At 40.3% G+C, this 12732-nt stretch overlaps 1 protein-coding gene across 2 annotated transcripts in view; it reads right to left on the minus strand.

The window, feature by feature from the left end:
• RMDN2 (regulator of microtubule dynamics 2) overlaps nt 1–12732 on the minus strand; it is a 726737-nt gene that overhangs the window by 110316 nt on the left and 603689 nt on the right. For both annotated transcript variants that reach the window (XM_086926853.1, XM_086926852.1), the window contains exon 8: nt 2435–2533. In XM_086926853.1, coding sequence (XP_086782979.1) covers nt 2435–2533 — 99 coding nt within the window. The remainder of the gene's footprint in view (nt 1–2434; nt 2534–12732) is intronic.

The raw sequence follows: 12732 nt of genomic DNA on the forward strand, positions 1-12732 counted from the left end.
GCAGAGATCCTTGTTCAAACTAGGTTGCTTTGTTTATCGGGCCCTTGATCGCTCTGCACCGGCGTTCATTAACTCTCTGATTTCCTCCCACACCCCTGTCCGCACTCTCCGTTCATCTTCCTCTGCTCTCCTCACTATTCCCCGCTTCCGTAAAACTCGCACTGGTGGGACTAGATTTTCTGTTCTTGCACCCCGGTTTTGGAATTCCCTTCCTCTCTCTATGCGTTCTATTCCTATCTTTTCACACTTCCGTAAAGCGCTTAAAACATTCCTGTTTGCCCTGGCCTACCCCTGTTAAACCTCCTCGGCCCTGCTTGTTCTGTTCCCTAGAGCTCTCAGCGCCAGGAAGCCGTTTGGCCATCGTGCGCTTTATAAATAATTTCATTCATTCATTCATTCATTCATTCATTCATTCATTCATTCATTCTATGTCCCTTCAGCCTAATGGTGTCCTCTGTCTGCCTATTGCAGCCATAGCACCTGAATGTTTATCCAGTTGTAGGTGTGCTTGCTTCAGAAGTACCCGCATAGCATGGGTTACCCTGGCATTGGTGGAAACCTCCCAGTCATGCCACTAGCGCTGCAGTGAGAAATGGCTGTTAATACAGTTCATTTCTTGGCACAGACCAGACTCGATTTTATAGGCTGTATGAGTAGATGTGAGATTGGTTACACAAAACTTAAGAGTACCACACTTTTTAAAGAGGCACAGGGAATTTGGTGATTATAAAAACAGAATTTTATTGGACTGTCGTGCAAGCATATTCATTGTCTTACGCTGCAGAACCAGTTTGGGGTGGTTCTCCTTTCAAATGTTTTTTCCAGGCTACTTTAGACTCAGCCTTTGTTTAGTGATGCTTCTCACAGCAGGGTGGTCTCTGGTCTGAAGCACCCATAACAATGGCATAAAGAGCTGTGAGGTTTCTGTGCTTGGTTGTAAGCAGCCCAAATGAAAGTTTAATCAAGGAGAGCAAAAGGCTGGGCCTCACCTAAAGAGTCCCCTTCACCTTGCAAACAGACTCTTCAGCCCCACCCATCACCCCTACCCTTTACCAAAGAGAAGTGCTTCAGAAAGTCTAATCAGCAGCCCCTTGCTAACAAAGTCTCCATCAAATTTCTAAAGAGAGCCCTGTCCCCTTCTCACCTCACTCGAGAAGGATCTCAATCCTAGAGCCAGGGAAATGTAGATAACATACTTTCACTGTCTGGGGGAGATGTCCTCGCCCTCCATCCAGTACCATGCTAAACAGGGGGTGCAAAAATAACACCAGAACCCACTTTACTTTTTTATATATTACTGTGAACCACAATGGAGGATTAACATCAGAATACATTCATCCAAGCACTTGCAGAGTCTCCTTTTCAATGTTTTGTGATTCAACGCCACATCTCGCTAGGGTTAGTAAGCGTTATATAAATGCAATTAGAATACAATACGATGGTGGAGATTTTATCTCCATGTAAGAAAGACATTTTATGAAGGTGAAGTTAGACATTTAAGAGCCAAGGAGAGCTATGGCTGAAGCAAAGAATCCCATGGAGTTTTGCCATAGATTTCTTTATAGTCTCCCATCACACCAATGGCAAATGGACACCTCAGGATCAGCGACACTGATGTTAAATGTTAATTGGTTGGGTGAACTAGTTGCAGATAAGAGAGGAATCATTACTAGAACCAATATCACTGGGGTTCTAAAGTCTTATGGCCTGAGTGAAATGTTGTTTGTGCATTTAAGTACAATTTGAATTTTAAAATACAAGGATTGAAAACGCACAGAAATCGGAAACCGTGAAAACCAAAATAAAATTGGCAATCACACTACCCAGAACTCCTTTCCCACCGAAATCTAGAATTAGATCTAGATGAGTAAATAAGCACAGTAAAAGTCAACAAATTAAGACATTGCAATATGTTGCAATTAACTTCAAGATTAAGCCGATTTTGATGTACACTCCTATTTAGAAAGTCAGAGGTGCTTTTGATATTTCTGATGAAAGATTCTTCAGCTCGCTTCACACTTACATGGTAATGTTGACCAAATATTCAGCATGTACTCAAAGGGAGCACTTTCGACGCATATGGTGCTTATTGCAACGGCTGTTGATGCCTTTCTACTCTGTATTTAACTAGACTGACTATTGATCAGGATGTTTGTGCTGGTTATCAATCAGGTTTTCAAAAAAGAAAGTTTGAAAAAGAAGTATCTAATGGTACATTATCTAAGTCAATAGTCGTGTGATGTTTCTTCATATGATACGATCAGGATCAAAAAGTGTGGTTATTACCTCTATCTTCACGATTGTGGTGAAATGTCCCCACTGAATACAGAAGAGTAATGGAAATTAAATGAAAGCTTAATCTACTCCAGAACAATACATGAAACAAAACTCCACAATAAACATTCATTAAAAAGTAGGAAAGCAAGACATTTACCTTGATAAAATTCTGTAGAGCCTCCTGGATTGTCGCTGATGGTGGGTTTCCAAACAAGGTAGCAGCAACTTTTCTCTCAATCCAAGTCAACTGGGCAACCTGTTTTAAAATAAACAACCACATATATGTTCAGGCAGCATGACAGCAAACAACAAATGTACTGTAACATGTGGATTATCTTTCAGAGTCAAACTTAAGCCTATGGACGTTTTGATAGACAAAACCAGGTTCTATTGTGTAATAGCTTAAAAAATATGTAAGGAATTGAAAGAGCATGTAGTGAAATAGTGTAAAGGAAAAAGGAAAAAAATAGGCTAAAGAGAAAATATACCTGTGTTAAACGTATCCCTCTGGTTGGCACACAACTGTTTTGGACTAGAATGTTTAATTGTGTACATTCCAGTGACATTCTTGAGTCATTTAGTTTGAGAACACTTTTTTTGCCAAATGTAAAGCAAAATCCATACCAACATAGCATGAAACGCGGTTTGTAACTCTTTCATTTATGCAATCTTTCTTTAGCTTATTATTCATCCTCTTTGTGTTCAACTTGAAATCTAAAGAACTAACTTCTCCTAAATTCCTCAATAATAGTTGGTAACAAAGGGTCTTAGGCAAACCCAACCCAACCCAACATATTTAGTAGTCTCTTGCCTGATCTAAGTGAATGTACAAAGGGAAACAACAATGTTTTTAACAAAACTGAAAGTCCATACTCAACTTTTATAGCTAGTGATCAGAAAGAAGCAGGAAAAGGTTTTGGCAAAAAGTGCTGCACCCGCAATTGGGGTACAGCTTTCACGAGTAAATCATACAAATCAGCGGTAGATGCAAAAACATTAGAAAGGCAGTAATCGGATGTTGAAGTTTTTGATAACCTGTGAGCAGATCTAACACTGAACAAACTGAAACAACTGTTTCTCACAAAGAATCAGAGAGACTTCCTGTACTGAGATGTACTGGCACATAAAAGGAAGCATTGTTATTGTATAAGATGCATAAATAACTGGAATATGTGATGTTACATTATGGAATGGAGATTTGTAGAGCACACTACCACTCAAGAGGGGTATCCTGGCTCTGAGTAGATGTGAGTCTAGCCAAAATTAGGGCCTGGTGGGACTACTCAAATAGCAAAGTCTTTCGCTTGTTGCAAAATTGAAGTGAGGAGGAGGCTTCAATGTGCAGGTGTTACCATGCTTTAGGAGCGATGTGCGAGAAGGCTCAACCGCTGGATCTGGTTTTCCCCATGAGTTGGATGTGAGCAAGTAGGAGTATGGACGAGCGGAGGTGTTTGGAACATTTATGAAAGCAGGTGTGATTGTGGAGTTATGCTGGACCAGTGCAATTTATTGCTTTGAAAGTGTGGGTAAGGAGTTTGAATTGTGCTCGAATGTGTTCGGGGAGCCAGTGGAGCCCCTTCTGGTGTGGTGTGGTGTGATGAGAGTGTGGTGGTGGAGGTTGAAAGTGATTCTGGTCACGAGTTCTGAGTGGTCGCCAGTCTTCTGGTGAGATTTCCCATAGTCCAGCTTACTTGTTACGAGGGCATTCATGACGGTTTTCCAGGTGCTGATTGGAAGCATTTTCAAAATCTTCCTCAACATCTAAAACAACCGCAAAGGTGCACCACAAAAAGTGAAACAATAAGTGCAAAAGGTGTTTAAGCACAATGAAAAAATATTTCTCAGAGATGTTGAAGGTCTTCTTTTAATCTTTATTTTCAATAAGCAGTAAAACATATACAGCCGACGCGTTTCGTCCCAAACTGGGACTTCTTCAGGGCTTTAAATTTATGAAACGTCGCTTATGGGGAGAGTATGAGAGGAACCGGGGTCCAGGGGTCGCCTTCCCGGATACTGTACTCCTGTTGTATATTAGTTCATTCAATTGTTGAATTGTTGAATTTATATTTGGACCCATGGACAATTTAGGAATGTTAAAAAAATTCATGCTTGTATTGGTTGATTAAACATCTCACTGGGTCATGCGCAAATCTGAGTCATTGCACTAACACAAAAATGGTCCTAGATTTCCTCAAGGACGTCTTTTCAAGGGAAGGTATACCTTCTCCCCGGATCACAGACAATGGGGTGCAGTTCACATCCCAACAGATGAAAGGATTTTTGTTAAACCTGAACATCAAACTTGAAAGAACTGTGTGATATTGCCCCAAGGCATATGGCATGGTAGCCACTCCTCCTTGACCCGCCCACCTGCCTGCCCACAACCAAACTCTTCTTCTGCTTTCTCGCAATGCAAGTAGAAACATAAAATGGCATTTATACTATTTTATGTTTCTGCTTCTCGCACTGCGAGAAAGCAATGGGGCGATACTCCTCTGCCCACATGGAGGAACTGCCCCTGATTATAAATTTTAATATCACAGATTCAAAATCAATGTTAGCCCACTTTGGCTCTTTCTTCTTGTGCCATAGCTTTTGCCAATTTTTCCACATAAAATATTCTGGAACTCATCTTTCCAGAAACAGCAATTTTCTTTTTACTGTACTGTCACCAACATAATTCCTATTTTTACTCCTTTTCACACATTACAATTTGTCTTTGTCGTAAGTCTCTGCGTGTATGAGTGTGCCCTTTCGCTCTCTCTTTCCATGACAGTTATGCCCAACCTGCCTCACACTCTTTAGCTGTCACATTCCAATCACGGCTTGCCCCACATCCTTCTGTGTCTCCTGGAGTGTATAATTTTATAAAATATCTACTTGCGCAAGGGATGCTAAAATTCGCATTGTATCAGTACTCTTATAGTAGCATCTTTGATTATGTTAGCACTCATATTACATCGGGGTATGAATTTACAATCGCTCCGCAGATTTTTGCATGTGTATTATTGCTCACGAGAAAATGAAAATCACAAATGTTTTCTAGGAATGTGGTTTCTAGGCCTATGTCTGTAAACTCTTTTGAATTCCATCAAATCATAAATCTGCATCAAGTCAAAGACCTATACCTGCAGGTGTACTTTAAACATTTTCTTTAAAAATTGCACCCCAATTTTATTTCCATGATGCTATTAATGGTTTTACATTGAATCTACATTATGAATTGTTTTTACAAAATAAAATACTGCAAAGCATCAATTTGGATAAATGATGACTCAGAAATAGTGTCTAAAGTTGTGCAATAGCTGAGCAAAACAGTTTTTTAAGTTGCAATTTTTGGTAAACATTTAATTTTGAAGGCATACAATCACTAATCTTGCTGTCATGCTTATACTTGTATTTACATATTATAAAGGAGTATTCTGAGAGCATTATAAGTAGCCTCTCATTTTGCAATAAAGTGTACACATTTGTATACTGGAATCACTGGCAGTAATGGAGGTTGAGCTTGCAGGTCATTGCATTTCATTAGAGCGCTCACTCTAATGGTAAAGGCTTTCCATTAATAAATCATATAAAGAAGTTTTTAACAACTTATACATATGGATACAATCTTGCTTTAATGAAAGACAATCCTCTTTCACAGATCCATAATGTGGTACTGTAAACTGGCAGCCAAAGGATTTGTGATGGAATGGGTTGGGCATACTTGTCCAGTGGACAAAATAAATATGAAACCTTCTTGGCCTAGAACTCAAGCAACATAGGCTGGGTGTCACAAATTCCACACTCCTGGTGCCTGTCCATTACCACACACTTTTACCACCAACCGTGTCCCTTCTGCTCAGCTTCGGTTATTGTGCCATTTTGTTCTTTATCTATTCCTCCGGGCAATGGATTTGGCATTGCAGTTCTGGCACCAACTGCATCAAAACACTAGAACATTTGACCCATAGGTAAGAGAGATTGGCATTCCCCTAAAAAGAAGTTACACCATCTTTCTGATTTCAAAAACTAGCATCCAATCACAAGTCTCTTATTTAAATGATTATAACTACTTATATATTATTTTTAGCTCATCCTTAGGTTATAAATCACAAATTCTTATGAAAGAACAACAAATCGTAAGGAATGTGGAGGCTATGTTTCACTAGCAATGTTATTAAGACATAAACCATTGGCAGAGGGGATAGCCCTGTATATTACCAAATCCATTGCTGCCGCCATATATGGGGTATAAAAAAACAGACAAACCTCAATATATTGAAAATGGTTTCACACTCAGAATGCTTGCGTTTCCCAAAAATACTGCAAAATGTATATGTCATGAGGAGTTGGGCCTTCCCTATATAGATGACCAGGGAAACATTGCACCACTCTTCTTGTGGAATAAGTGTCGGCAAAACCCAGAGGCAGTTTTGGTTAGAGCTTGCATGTTGGACTGTTTAACCTTAGATCATGTGAATAAGATACCTTGGTTGATGTAAGCAGATCAGGTCTTCAGATATTGGGTCTAATAGAAATGTTCAAATCGCCTACTCCTATTCCACCAAATGCTAAGATGATTGTGAAATTCAAGTATGCCAACTTTTGTTTGGAGGAATGGTTAAGAGGCATTTTGGATATGAAAACAATTGAATATTACTGGCAAATTTCTACAGTTAAATTAATTGAATTGTATCGGATATGGACCGAGAATGTAAATCATCAGCTTCTTTCAACATTATTCAGATTTAAATAGCTTTAAAGTTGCTTTTCCATTACAATGTGTTTGGCAGCGGGAACTACCGCCATGTCATTGTGATATTGCCATCAAACAGAGCACGTCACTTTGTCTTATTTTGTCCACTTTATTCAGGTCCAAGAAGTACCTTTCTGATTCTTTTGTTGTGCCAGGATGAAAATATTCAATGCCGGTCAGCAATGGAATTTTTGTAAAAATGAATTATGATAGACACGTGCCACACAGTGCTACATTTTATTAAGAGTGAGATCCGGATTAGAAAACGCTATGAGCTTGTAAATTTTACAGAGGCCTTTTTTTAATTAAGATTTATCCTCTTTTCTGAATTTTAAAGATATAATTTAATGTAATATTTTAAGTGTTTTCATGACCATTATTGTCTTTTATATTGAAATGTATTCATGCTATGTGTTGTATACTTTTTATGACCCCATGCCAAACTAAAGATACACTGACTGAATCTTACTTATTGCAACAATGGAAAGATACATTGCCATGTAAAATAGCAACATTTATCATGGAGAACAAACATCTAGCTGAAATTCAATTAGGCTTCCAGACAGGCTGCAAATTAAGTACAAAAGCTAAAAGAACAATTGATGGACAGAATGTTGAACAATGTCAAACATCCCAGTACATAGATCTGGGCCTAAATCTATCGTTTTTTTGCTCCCCATGCCATTCCAGTTTAAAACCAGCCATATACAAATCAGCTTTGACCCTGTTCCCCAAGGGAACAGTCCAGCCCGATCTGCCAGGCCAGGGTCTCCCAGGACTGGGAATCAAGCATCCTAGGACCGGTTTTGGATTTTCCCCATCATCAACCAGGCTACCTTGACTTCAGTGGCATGGAGAACACGGGACCCACGTTTGGGCATACCCATTCCACTCGGGGTGACAAAAGCAAAAAGAACAACTGATGGACAGAATGTTGAACAATGCCAAACATTCACCCGAGGGTGGAGATCTGGGCCTAAATCCATCGCTATTTAGCTCCCCATGCCAGTCCAGTTTGGGCTGGACTGTTCCCATGAGGCATAGGGTCAAGAATGATTTACATATAGCTGGGTCTAACCTGGGGTAGCATGGTGAGCAAAGGAACTATAGATTTAACCCAGATTTATTGACTGGGGATGAATGTTTGATTTGCTCTGCATTCCGTCCATCATTTGTGTGTCTTTTGCTTTCTTGCTTCAAGTGCGCCAGGTATGCCAAAATGTGGGTCTCAGGCTCACTGTGTGACTGGATTCAATCTAGCCTGGCTGATGAGGGGTGATGCCCCGAAACTGGTCCCAGGGTGCTTGTTTTCAACCTACGGAGGACCTGGCTTGGCAGTTCGGGCTGGACTGTTCCCATGAGGCACAGGGTCAAGACTTATTTGAACATAGCTGGGTCTAAACTGGGGTGGCATGGTGAGCAAAAGAACAATGGATTTAACCCAGACCTATTGACTAGGGGAGAATTTTTTATTTGCTCTGCATTCCGTCCATCATCTGTGTGTCTTTTGCAACTGCAGTACAGTCAGTCTGCAAAGAGTTGACCACATTCTTCGCAACTTTGACAAAAGGCGGAGATTGTTACCCAACCTAAGGGACTGCTATGACTATTCGCCAAAGTAAAAAATATGGCACAATAGCCCAACAACAAGACTCAAATACGTATTGACAGCATTCTTACTGTTTAGTAAAAAGTAAAATAATGGAATCCTTACGTTCCTCTAGAGCCATCCTGTACACAATGATCCCCCTAGGAGCACTGATCAAAACATAGGAAAACCAATCCACCAGTATGTTTGCAATCCCAAAAACTAAAAGCACACCACTTTTCTGGCTGAATATATGGTGGTAAAAGAGAACTGTATGCTCAACTACACCTAAATGTTGATCAAATTTGCCACTCATCATGTAAGTCCATATCCAATGGAAATTGTACTACGATTAATAGGATATCCGTCACATTTGTTATAGATTATCCAATCCACCAATGTCTTAATCAGGCCCTATGTCTAGATTCATTCCTATAAGTTTATGGATTCACATTGCCTTCTCGCCTGGCTGGATCATGCAACATGCTTTCTGGCTTCTGTGGTGTTCCCATTTAGTAGTGTTGGATTGCAGTTTAGAAGGGATATTTGTGCACAAATGCACCATTTACAGAGATATCTCTGTGGAGCCCCATGGTTTTTGAAGGATGAGGTCGAATCAGGAGATTTGCCCACGAGTTAATAAATCTGGCACCAATTACAAGACTGTTTGTATGTCTCATTATATTGTCTAGCTGCACTACCTGTATTACTGGTATCTAAAATATATCAAAGATGTGGTTTTGATTACTTCTTGCGAGGAGACTTCAAGATGTGATTGGGATGGATGTTTGTGGTCTGAAAGTTCATTTTTTAGTATGTCTATACTTCATCTTTACAATTGAGACTACAACTGAAAGAATTATGATTCCCCGGAAAAGTGAAATTCGTGAGTGCCCATGAATGTTTAAACAGTTCAATGTGTTGTCTGTCAGCACAGAACAGAATTGCATTGTCCGAACAAGGTGAAGGGCTCTAAGGTAGAGTTTCATTATCGTCGCTTGTTAAAGAGGAAGTAATTCTAGGTCGAATTCCCGCCAGCTGTAGGATATTTCGCAATTGCTGTCGCTGGTGCTATCAGTGAAGATTACCGTGGTACGAAATGCCTCAGTGGTTGCTCCTGGAAGTATGACGCATGATTGTGAAATTTGAAATTACGTTACAGACAGCTGATTTAGAAAAAAACATTCAACCCTTCTTACACTTTGGAAAAGTTAAATTTATCCTCAGTAGATCTATTATTGTGCTAAGGCGAGGTCCTGGTTGTACAGCATATGAAATAGGGATGAATTCAAGGAACTGGCACTGGGATTTGATGAAAACATTCCTTTTCTGCTGAAGCAATGCTCTTGATGATCCCTGGAATGTGGAATTAGTATTGTTTTGGACCAGTGACAATGCCTCATGCAATAACAGGGTATATGGATGGGACTCATGTTGGTAATGGCAGAGGGAGGATTTGGTAACAACATTCAAAAACAAAAAGTTGCTTGTGGGTCTTTAAACTAAATATACAACTCATTTCCCTCAAAAGTTTATTATGACTGTTCTGAGAACAGTAGGCTGAAATAAAGGATGAGATAATGCAAATAAAATATCAGTAATAAGTATGAAATCCTAGGCGATGTATGGATATATGCATGTGAATACTATTCCCCTTTGGTTAACTTTTAAAGATTTGGAGAAGTGTATTTTGAGAGAAAAAAATAAACTTTAAACTGCACTTTCACAACTTTTATTGGTGGTTATCGATCTTGGAGAGAGCTGTCTAGGGCGTCTCTCAAGTTCTTGATTTGCTGCTACCAAGGATCTACTGAAATGAGAGAACATCAATTTGCTCTGACTGTTTAAGTTCAATAAAGCAGGATAATCCCAGTTTTTATTGAACATTAATGCTTCTTTCCATACCAATGATCTCAGGACACAAGACTTGGATAAAGCCATCTTTTATTGGATGATTTAAGATCGTGTGACGAACAAGTTACTTACCTTCTGTAACGATGTATCTGGTAGACACACACCTAGCCGCAGGTTCCTTAACTCTGAATATCCTACAGGCGCCAGTCTGAATCCGGAGATTTTTCAGCAGTACCTCTGCGTGCCGGCGTCACATGGCTCCGCCCTGATCTCGTCCACGGATATGACGTCAATGGAGCTATATAAGTTCCTCCCGGCGCGCAGACATCAGTTATCTTCTTTTCCGCGTTGCAACGCGGATCCCGAAGAGGCGGTTCCTCTGGCCTGTTTGTTTTTGGCCTTACCGATGCCTTTAGCATCCAGGAACAGTGTGCCAATGCCTTCTGGCTTTAAGTCGTGTAAGACCTGTATGCGGCTGATGTTGGTGACCGATCTGCACGCGATTTGGAGATTTGTATGTGGTGCCTAGGCGAGCACCACGATTCTGAAGAGTGCAACGTCTGTTGGAAGCTGAAGCCACGGAACATAAGATTAAACTGTTATCCGCCCGGATGTACCGTTCTGAGTCCCGGCATCGTCGGTCTCCTCCCCCAGCTGGTGCCCTGTTTCGTGGTAGATTATGATAAATTAACAAAAATGTCCCCAAGGGAATTATTTTTCAGTTATTTACTATTCATAGACAGTCACACAACGTGAACATTAATTGACCAAACATGGGATATAACTTGATTCTTATTTATTTAGATCAAGATTTTAGTATGGCAACCACAATACTACTAGCATTACAAATCCTTGTGTGAGTAGTATATAACACCTTTTGCTTTATGCATGGACAAACAATCTACCATACATCATAACATTTTTATCTTGTATATAACTGTTATCAAACTGACACAGAGGTACACTTTGTAAAGCAAATCGGTGTTAATAGCGTCGACGTTTCGGTCCGATAATGGTGAAAACATTCCCCAGGACCATCCTCAGGACGAGAAGATGTTGCACATTCCTAATTACAATGTAAAATAAACAAAATCAATCGATAAATATTCTTATCCCTATGTACAGTATCGTCTGCTCACCAAAAAGACACCCTTAAGGTGACCCCAAGGCCAAAACTTAACCCTGTGACATCGTGCAAGACACAACAAACAGTGATGACCTAGCAAGTGACTACTAGTTATCCAAATTATTTGATCACCACTGATCAAAGACTTAATATGTGCAGGTCAGCAATTAATTGGTTAAGGGCTTACCTAATACTTCCAGCCGGAAGTGTACTTAGGGCAAACGGGCCACAATGTCCCAACAGTCTAAAAACTGATTAAAAGGGAAAGAGCCCCCTATTAGTTATAACTGAGCTCTTTCATGCATTTAAAACTCGTAAAGCTTAACAACCTTGCCAATATACTCACTCGGAGCTAATGTCCACAATAGTTGAACCTGCACAGAAAACAACGAAAACGAAAAACTAAATTTGTACCCTGCTATGACCTCGATCATATCACAAAACAGCAGAAAACGGGGACAGAACTTACGTGCTCACAATAGAAATTTCACTCTGTAACGGAAAATGGCAAGCAATTACTATTTTAGCCCACAGCTCGTAATGGCAAGGAAACGTAATAACAACACAAAACTTACTAACTTTAACTCTGTGTCTTTACTGTTCACCTACGAACAAGGGGAACGTGTTAGTTATCTTATTGCAACAAGGCAAACAAGAAACCCTCCCCGGCGTTATTTGGACGGAGGAAACTTACTAGAGCAAGGGAGTAGTCCTGCCTTCAGAGGTCAGCCAACAATCCTCGTTACACTCAAGTGCGGAAGACGCCGTATGTTAAAGATGTCAGAAGCTGACGTCAGAGCACACATTTACAGCGTGGCCATCTTAGAATGGTGAAAGCTTAAAACAGAGTATGGAACATAACCTCGAAAAGTCGGTATGTGTAATTATATAAACCGGACAGAGAAGTCAACGATCTAATGAATGTGATTATAATGCTCTTGCACAGAATCACGGCCATCATAAATTGTTTCGTGGTAGGTCGCGGGATTGTTCCAGACATCGTCCCTCGTCTCCCTAAGGTAAGCACAAGCGGAAGTCACAGAGGCGATCTACCTAGCATAATCATGACGTTGTGCCCGTTGTTCACGGTCCTTACAGGACACTGCCCCTTCTTAGTCGACCCCCGCCTACTCATCGTTAGATGTC

The sequence above is a fragment of the Lissotriton vulgaris genome, chromosome 6, assembly GCF_964263255.1.
Source record: "Lissotriton vulgaris chromosome 6, aLisVul1.2, whole genome shotgun sequence".
NCBI classification, from domain to species: Eukaryota; Metazoa; Chordata; class Amphibia; order Caudata; family Salamandridae; genus Lissotriton; species Lissotriton vulgaris.